Raw genomic sequence first — 8,782 nt, 5'->3', positions numbered from 1 at the left:
TTGTCCTGTGATAAAGTGTTAGGTTCTCAACACATGAGGTTTGTGTAGAGACCTTGTTGGTGGGAGGGTTTAAGTCCCACGTTATGTTTGATTCTGGAGCTTTTCATAGCTTCATTACCTCAGAGAGTGCGGGTATCGTGGGAGATCCCAGAGAGCGTACAGGAGTTGTCAGAGTTGCTAGAGGCAAGTTTATGAGGGTCATTGGTAGAGCAAGGGGTATCGATATTCAGATCGCGGGAGAGTCTTGGCCTGCGGATTTGCTTATCAGCCCAGTGAAGTTGTATGACGTTATCTTGGGGATGGACTGGTTGCATCGGCATATGGTTCATCTAGATTGTCATCGGGGTAGAATGGAGGTTGAGCGTTCAGGAGGGAAGTTGGTTTATCAGGGGATTAGACCGACTTCGGGGAGTCTCGTGATCTCGGCCATTCAGGCTGGGAAGATGATCGTGAAGGGCCGTGAGGTTTATTTGGTTACTATATCTATGCCAGAGTCAGTGGGGAAGTCTACGGTTAGCGGTATTCCGGTTGTGGAGGAGTTTGAGTATGTGTTCCAATTATTGCAAAGATTACCACTTTCTCAGTCTGACCCTTTTACGATTGAACTGGAACCAGGGATGACACCGTTATCCAAGGCTCCTTACAGGATGGCTCCAGCAGAGATGGCAGAGCTGAAGAAGCAGCTAGAGGATTTGTTGAGCAAGGGATTCATCCGCCCTAGTGTATCACCGTGGGGAGCGCCGGTGTTATTCGTTAACAAGAAGGATGGGAGTTTCTACTTGTGTATCGATTACAGAGGTCTCAACCGGGTCACTGTGAAGAACAAGTACCCTCTTCCGAGGATCGATGAGTTGTTGGATCAATTGAGAGGTGCTACTTGATTCTCCAAAGTAGACCTGGCATCGGGTTATCATCAGATCCCGATAGAAGAGACAGATGTGAGGAAGACTGCTTTCAGGACAAAGTATGGACACTATGAGTTTGTGGTGATGTCGTTTGGGTTGACTAACGCACCATCTGCATTTATGAGATTGATCTGCAGATCAATTGGTGGCAACTTGTCTTGTGGGAAGGTTGTTAAAGGGTGGGGACCAGGGTTTGAGGAACGCTTGGCGCACCAATAACCTACTGGTGGATTGGGATATCCACAGTGAGGGGTTAGGATCGATGCCCTGCAGGGCCATCTTCGGGCCTATGGGGGCAAGCTAGCAGTGGGCTAATGGGGTCAACTGGATGGGTTGTCACATTATGTCAGATTTATGAGACAAAAGATTGAAGTGGGTGAACCTAAAGAACTCTAAGAGATCCATCAAGAACATTTAAAATGTAGACATCAAAGAGTAATATGTTTTACTGTTCTAGAGAGTTTGTGAGTGAGAAAGAAATCAAGAACTAATGATTTGTAATCACTAAACTTATTTGGTAATAAAATTTAAAACCTATTCAGAAACTAAGTTTATGAAATAAAAAAAAACTCAAGTATCATCTGATGATGTAAATAATAATAATAATAATAAAATACTATTGAAATTATCAAAAACTTATGAATTGCTTCTAAATAACATATATTAAATTATGAATCTAGAAAAATAAAACAGAAAAATATGACAAAAATAATATAAAAAAAATAATCTCGCGGCGTAGCGCGGATACCAACCTAGTTAGTTCTTAAAAAATTTCTTTTATTTATTTTGGTTATAAATAAATAAAAAGTTAAAAATTAAAAGAAATACTTTGTAAATTAAATAGTTTAACTCTAATTATAGAGTTAAAATAGAGTTTCTCTATATATAGAGAAAAAGATAGCAATCTCGTATACTTATCACTTTAAAGCACATGCACTACAAAAACAACATTTATATTGTTTTGCTTAATTAGCAAGATTTTGTATCATTCGTCATTCTGAACTTCAAATTTGGGTTACCAAAATTTACGTGAAAAATAGAAAACATCTAAATTTTTGGTGTAAAATACAGCAATATTACCAAATATATTCAAAATATTAAAAGGATTATTAACATAACACTATCTTATAAATAACTTGAAAACTTTATAAATAGATGGATCAAATTTCCAAATTAATATTTATACTACAAGAAAACACGCAATTTGCGACTCCTTTTATTTGTGACTACTTAGCGACCATTTATGTTCGTCGTAAAAAACGGTTGCAAAATAAAACGGTCGCAATATAGTGTCTAATTTGTGACTCACTTCCGACTATAAAGTATAGTCGTATATAAGCGACGATTAAGTGATTGGTATTGGAGTTGCACATTTCCGACTAAAATACAACGAAGTTTACTTAAGGACTCTTTTGTGACCATATTAAGTAGTCCTATAGCGGGACGGTTTTGGGACTAGTTACAAGAGTTTGAGTTTGGAGTTTTTGTTTGTTATTTGGTTTGATCACAAAATAGTCACATGTTTGATATTGGTTAATTTCCAATTTAAAACGCTATTAATTAAAAAGAAAATGATGATTAAAAATACTAATCATACCAAAAAGTTATCCTTATCATAGTCTTACCAAAATATCATCCTAATCATACCAATCATCATCCTAAAAGTGTTTAGAACACAAAAGATCATCCTAAAACAGAGGAAATACAAATCAAGTTCATACGATGGAAGAAGTGTTAGACAAAGGAGAATTGGCAGCTGAGGTGGTGCCTACTCTCGTGTCTTGTGTGGTGGCTGTAGAGATGGCAGGTGTGGTTGGTTCATGGTTAGTAAGAAAAACACACACATTATGCAATTTTGCGTACCAATTACAAACGTGACACGCAACGTCGTTTCATCGAAATGGTCGATGAAAACTATCCCGATCTCCCGGACAACCGTCAAAAGTCAAAACCAAACCGGTGCTTGTGTTTGTCTTTGTTGGACAGTTAGACCTATGCAATTTTTTAATCATGGACCAAAACCGTCAAAGATCCTCGGATCTTGGGTCTTGATTTGTTTCAAAGATATATCTACATTATACGAATATTTTTATTAAAAATAAAGGGAATGACAACAAATTCTTTTGTCTTACGAGTTACGACTTACAAAACGATACAAATCATTTTCATTTTCCTTTTTCTTTTTATCTACTCTCTCTCTCTATACAACAAGAAGAAGAACACAACATAGAACAAAAAAGATGAAATGTTTCCCTCTATATATATTTAATTACTTCATTCCTGTTCATTACCTTTGAGAATATTGAACTTGCAAAGTGGACATGTAGCATTCATTTTCAGCCATTTCGCGATGCAAGTCGAATGAAAGTGGTGGTGGCAAGGAAGTGAGACCAGCTCTGCTCCATCTTCATATGAACTCAGACATATACAACAATCCTACACAAACAAAAAAAAAATCTCTGAATCTCAATTCCATCTCAAAATTTCTTATACAAACATCCACCAAAAAAATCACCACTTACAGCATCTTCGGAAAGAAGCACACGTTCGTTTCCCAAATTCTCACTGCCTGCCTCGACGGGTATCATTTTCCCACCACCGTCACTTTCCTTTTCATCATTATTCATCCTCTGAAACCTGTACTTGGGAAGGATGCTGAGATCTGCTTCTGATGCACCCTCCTGAACAAATCACAAATGATGTTCATTGCTTTCATTTCTTCCAAAGGTAATTCTGATATTCAAAAGGGTTGCTGTTTTTAAGCTCATACCTGTCCAGCAACTGCGTAAAGAAGAGCAATAATACAAGGGAGGCAGCAACAGAGTGCGATTCCAATAAGACATGCCAGCACAACACAAAAGATGGCAAAGAACACATCAAATGCTAGGAAAACAAAGGTTAGCCTGCAAGCATTCAATAAACATAACGATATCATCACATTTCAGCTTGAAAAAAAGAAGAGAAACAATAGAGTTTCAGTAACAAAAGATTCAGCCAGATCAACCCATACCAGTACAAATGCGATGCATTTTCAAGAAGTATCTCACCACCAGATACAAGCCAGTAGAAGCCAACGATCCACCAGACAAATGATATAATGGTGTTCATTGATTCACAAGTCTTAGTACTGCAAAAAGAGAAATAATTAGTAACTTTCCTGAAGAACTAACAAATCTAATTAGTAACTTTCTCCCCACGACTAGGCTACTAGCTTCCTTGATCACACACATTCTAGAGTTCCATCATTGATGATACAAGTTCAGAATTTGAATCTGCCCTTTTCGAATTATGCAGAGATTAATAGCAAGTAACGATTCTAAGACCAAGAGAACACAAGAAGGCATTCAAAACCCTCAATCACAACTTCAAGAAATCAAGAACCAAACTAACCTCAGGATGCTCTCATCGCTATCCTCATCTTCACTATCCTGATTCGTATCTTGTTGAGCAGCAGATTCCAAATCCCCAGGTCGGCTTCTAGCGTTCCTCTTCCTAAACTCAAGCCAAACAAGGACAACATGAACAAGACACTGAATCGCATACCCACAGATCCAAATCCTAATCGGCACATTCGGCTTCTCATCTTTAAAAACCAAAAGCATCGCAGCCGCAACAACGACGAAAGCAGAGTTCCAAAGCATATCCAAAGCAACAACAGGCTTCGAGTAACCCCAATCAGCTCGTCGCTCCTCAAGCTCCTGAGCAGCGGTCTCTCTAACAACCATCGAAGCTCCTCCTCGTCTCCCTGAAGCTCGGCCTAACAGAACCGCGATTACAGGCTGACGCCGAGGTGATGAAGATTGCCGTGAACGGAGAAGCGGTGTGGATGAGCCGGAACCGGTGGGTGAGTGAGGTGAGGAAGACATCGTTGATTTGATGATTCCTCCGTTGAAAGAAAAGTGAGGTTAAAATCTAGGGTTTGTGTTTCTCTGGTACCTACCAGTATTAGATTAGAGAGTTCTCAAAATAAAAAGAAAAGTCAAAATAGACAAGACAGAGTTAAGTAATAAGTACTACTAGTACTTGGTCTTGGTGTTATCGATGTGATCATTAATGTGCTGATTTTTTTAAAATTTAATTGCCTGTTTGAACAGATGTGTTGGTGTTTGGAATTAGAGTAGAACATTTGGTTAGTCATTAAATTGGACTAGTTGGTAGACGTCTGAACATTTCGGATAATTTGGTTTAATTTCGATAATTATTGAATGAAATTTAAAATAACAAAATCTATATTTTAAGTATTTTAATTTAAAAAATAACTGAAAAATTTTAAAAGTTTATAATTGTAATTTTGGATAATTAGTGAGAAATCCTAAATCCGTGGTCAATTCCCAACAAGTGTGAAATTAGAAAACCCTAAACAAACCAATTCGAATAGAGAGAGGAAAGAGATGTCGGAAGGAGAGCATCCCAGGCTGATTCTACACAATTTCTTGTCGCCGGCAGAGTGCAAGGTTGTCCCTCTCTCTCTTTTTTTTTTTTTGCTTAAAGTTTTGTGTCTTTAAGATTTGGGCTAATCATGTGGTTTGGTTACACTTTGCCGTTAATAAAAAAAAAAAAAAAAAAAAGCAGGAGCTTGAGTTCATACACAAGAGTTGCAGTACAATTGGGTACAGACCAAATGTCTTCTCCACTACTCTTTCTCACCTCATTGCCACCGATTCTCCTCACCTCATCATCCCTTTCGTCTCCATTCGAGGTCAGCCGCCTATCTTTCTTCTCTGTTTTTAGCTTTTAAGTGATGATCTTTTGTTGTGTTTTTTGAGTAACAGAAAGGTTGAAAGAGAAGATAGAGGAAACATTTGGTTGTGAGTTTGAGCTTTTTATTGAATTCACTGGTTTGATCAGGTTAGTCAGCTTTTTTTCTCTCTCTCCCCCACAGAACAAGCCAGGAACAAAGAAATAATTTATTTTTGTTTTCTTTGGTATTTGAATCAGTTGGTGCAGAGGAGCGAGTATTGGTTGGCATAGTGATGATAACAGACCATATCTGAAACAAAGGGATTTCGCGGTTCGTAGTTCAGTATTTCTATAGACGTTATTGTTGATATGAGGTTTATGTGGTTATATGACTTTGGTTTTTAGTTGGTTTGAAGGCAGTTTGTTACTTGAATAGTTACGGGAAAGACTTCAAAGGCGGGCTTTTTCATTTTCAGAGTGGCGAACCAGCAACTGTTGCTCCCTCTGCTGGAGTAAGTATTGTTCTTTTTTCAGTTGAATCAACAGTTACTACTCAGATTGAAGAATAATGAGTCTGTGTCTTGACCAGGATGTTATCTTGTACACAGCTGATGACCGGAATATTCATTCGGTTGATGAGGTTCGCCTCATTTATATAGCCTCTTAGTTTGTTTGTATGCCCCTAAGTAAGTTACTAATGGAAACTTAACAGGTAACAGATGGAGAAAGATTGACTCTTGCACTTTGGTTTAGCCGGGACTCATCCCATGACGAAGATTCTAAGCTTCTCACCCGTCTTTCTCAATGCACATTACATGAATTTTGCCTCCCTTTGCCTGCATCCACTAACATGTACTGGTTCTGTCCTCATCAAGATGCTTCGAATCAAAACATTGGTTTCAATATCTGCTTTGCGAGGTTGCACCTTCTTGGTTTTGGTTTACATAGCTTACAAGGTGAAGATCATTCTACGGATGCCTCAGAACAACTCATGGGAACACTACAAATAGCTAAAGGAGGAGAGTTACTCACCCGAAAATTTGCCAACGTTCTTCATGCTCTTCAGGTACTTTCTCTTAGACCTTAAGGCTTTGAGTGATTAGTTTAACTGGACCTCAGTTTCAATCATTAAACTGGCTCTTTTTGTTTCCATTTACTGGATAATAGGTTGTTCAGTTCTACAATTGGAAAGCTTCTGAACTCAAAACTTTTAATGTCGAAAATGACACGGTAGAAGCTATGTCCCAGCCTCAGTTGGAAACTGTCAATGCTCTGAAATCAGTTTTCCTGCCAGATGAGAACCTTGTGACCACAACTTTTGGATATTCATGCTCTAATGAGGATCTGAAGGAATCACTCGACTTAACAGGTATATCTCTTGCTGTTACCTCTTGGGAAGAATATACATCTAAGTTACTCCAGGTGCTGTTATTATGCTTGCCTCAATGGAAAACTTATCAAACTATACACAAAGTCGAATTTGATTAGATATTATTTATGTGTTGATGATGAATTTTAAGTAGCTTCTCAGTTTCTCTCTTTTGCCAGTTTGAATTGCTCCCTTATTTGTTTAGACATATATAAACATAATTTTAATATCCTTTCAAGATTGTTGCAAGAAATGTTGTAAGATACAGAGAATCAAAAGTGAAATGTTGGAGTGGATATAGATATATAAAGAGATCAAACGTTAGGGCCTAAAAGAGAGAGGAGAAAAGTTCTGTAATGACCAGTTGTATCAGAATGAACAGCGTTGTGTAAAGTCTTCTTGTATCTCTTTCGGTATTCTGAGATGATGAACTGCATATCCACCTCTGCTCTTGTCACTATCACTCTTATCAACGCCGTGTCATCTGTTCCCAATCCTTTCATCGACTTTCTCAGCGCCTGCGCTTTTCAGATTTTTTTAGTTTGTTAACTTTGTGATATAAGAAAAACATCAAAGTTAAGTTTACCTTTGCGAAATAGAAACAAGAGTTTTCAGCACATTGTAGGATTGTCAGAAGGACATGCTCAAAGTTCCCGCGGGTCTCATCTCTTATGGCCTATCAAGATTGAACAAAAAAGAGAAGTTCAAGATTTTTTGGAAAACTCTTTGGAGTCAAGTTTCTGATTTCTTGATCATACCTTTCCAAGTTCTTTGCCGAACATGGAACGGTAAGTAGATCTAACAGCGACCAGATGAGTCCTGCTTCGGTCTGTGAATATCTGAATCAACGTCTGGTCATCAGATTTATGCTTCCTTGCAACCGCACTCTTGAGAGTCCTAGCGTCGTTCTCCACACTCGCATTATCAATCTCTGGTCCTTCATAACGTGTAGTGTTCAAATATGCGAGCAAAACCTGTTACATATTACATATGTTTATGTCAATCTCTATTGTCATTTGAATCAAATAGAGGTGACATACTCTTTTGTGATTGCCAGAAGCTTCGGATTCGATGTCCTCTTCAAGTTTCACACCGAAAGTGTTGTTGTAAACCTGTTTGATCTGACGAAGCTGAGAACCAGATCGTGTACATATAATCTCAGCAACCGCTTTGTGATCAGTCACGGCTCCTCTCAAGGAACGTTTCAGTATTGAAGCGTCTCGCTCCACTGCTTCAGGCATCCACAGAAGAACGGCTTTCTAAAAGAAAAAAAAAGAAAAAAATTGTTGTGTTAAAATCATGCATGAATAAACATTTCTTTGTAAGGCTTAGATTTACGTACCTTGAGATGACCATGAAGCTCGGAATGGAGACGTTTTCGAAGGTCATCTGAGAATTTGGTTTCGTATTCTTGTTCGATGAGAGCTCTTTGTGTTGCATTGCGATGAGCTAAGATGTTGATGATCACCGAAGTATCACAACCTCTTCCTGAAGAGTTGCACAAAAGATATAAATTGAAAACGTAACAAAACCAGTTGTTATAAAACTTACATAAGAAGCGATCGAAGCGAAGACATACCTTTAAAGGCCTTAAAGAGCTGATCAACATCGACACGAGGAGAAGGTACCGTCATTGGTATTTTCATTGTTGCCATTGTTTCTTTCCTTCTCTAAAGATTCAAAAGAAGATATCATACAAACTCTCTATACCTTTCTTCTTTCTTCTTGATTTTGTTTTTGGTTTTTTTTTCTTTTTGTTTCGTTGGTGTGGGGTGTGTTTTGTGGCGATTGTGTTTTGGGAAATGGACATTAGACCTTGATTGTAGGA

General features: G+C 38.1%; 3 protein-coding genes across 4 annotated transcripts; 1 reads left to right on the top strand and 2 right to left on the bottom strand.

Moving 5' to 3' along the window:
- Window positions 1-2,976: 2,976 nt before the first annotated feature.
- LOC104750622 (E3 ubiquitin protein ligase RIE1) lies at window positions 2,977-5,016 on the bottom strand. The gene is made up of 5 exons (XM_010472445.3): window positions 4,296-5,016; window positions 3,916-4,032; window positions 3,676-3,808; window positions 3,428-3,586; window positions 2,977-3,341 (listed from the first exon to the last, which is right to left on the bottom strand). The coding sequence occupies exons 1-5, from the start codon at window positions 4,769-4,771 to the stop codon at window positions 3,180-3,182; spliced, it is 1,047 nt and encodes a 348-aa protein (XP_010470747.1). The 5' UTR covers window positions 4,772-5,016; the 3' UTR covers window positions 2,977-3,179.
- A 189-nt stretch (window positions 5,017-5,205) lies between these two features.
- LOC104750619 (uncharacterized) lies at window positions 5,206-7,207 on the top strand. 2 transcript variants are annotated; one of them, XR_015584852.1, is made up of 8 exons: window positions 5,206-5,359; window positions 5,478-5,604; window positions 5,678-5,753; window positions 5,844-5,916; window positions 6,002-6,097; window positions 6,175-6,225; window positions 6,305-6,651; window positions 6,753-7,207. XR_015584852.1 is itself a non-coding variant. In XM_010472443.3 (8 exons), exons 1-8 carry the CDS (start codon window positions 5,297-5,299, stop codon window positions 7,071-7,073), a joined length of 1,161 nt encoding a protein of 386 aa, XP_010470745.1. In that variant the 5' UTR covers window positions 5,209-5,296; the 3' UTR covers window positions 7,074-7,207. The 2 variants fall into 2 exon arrangements, 1 of the variants encoding a protein (XP_010470745.1); XM_010472443.3 differs by having other exon boundaries at window positions 5,209-5,359; window positions 6,298-6,651.
- LOC104750621 (annexin D5-like) lies at window positions 7,167-8,772 on the bottom strand. The gene is made up of 6 exons (XM_010472444.3): window positions 8,534-8,772; window positions 8,297-8,442; window positions 7,995-8,213; window positions 7,713-7,928; window positions 7,541-7,630; window positions 7,167-7,472 (listed from the first exon to the last, which is right to left on the bottom strand). The coding sequence occupies exons 1-6, from the start codon at window positions 8,607-8,609 to the stop codon at window positions 7,269-7,271; spliced, it is 951 nt and encodes a 316-aa protein (XP_010470746.1). The 5' UTR covers window positions 8,610-8,772; the 3' UTR covers window positions 7,167-7,268.
- Between the last annotated feature and the right edge of the window lie 10 nt (window positions 8,773-8,782).

The sequence above is a fragment of the Camelina sativa genome, chromosome 16 (genome assembly GCF_030686135.1).
Source record: "Camelina sativa cultivar CO46 ecotype springtype chromosome 16, ASM3068613v1".
Lineage (NCBI taxonomy): Eukaryota > Viridiplantae > Streptophyta > Magnoliopsida > Brassicales > Brassicaceae > Camelina > Camelina sativa.
The sequence above is the reverse complement of the archived record's forward strand: the minus strand, read 5'-3'. Positions and strand labels throughout refer to the sequence as shown.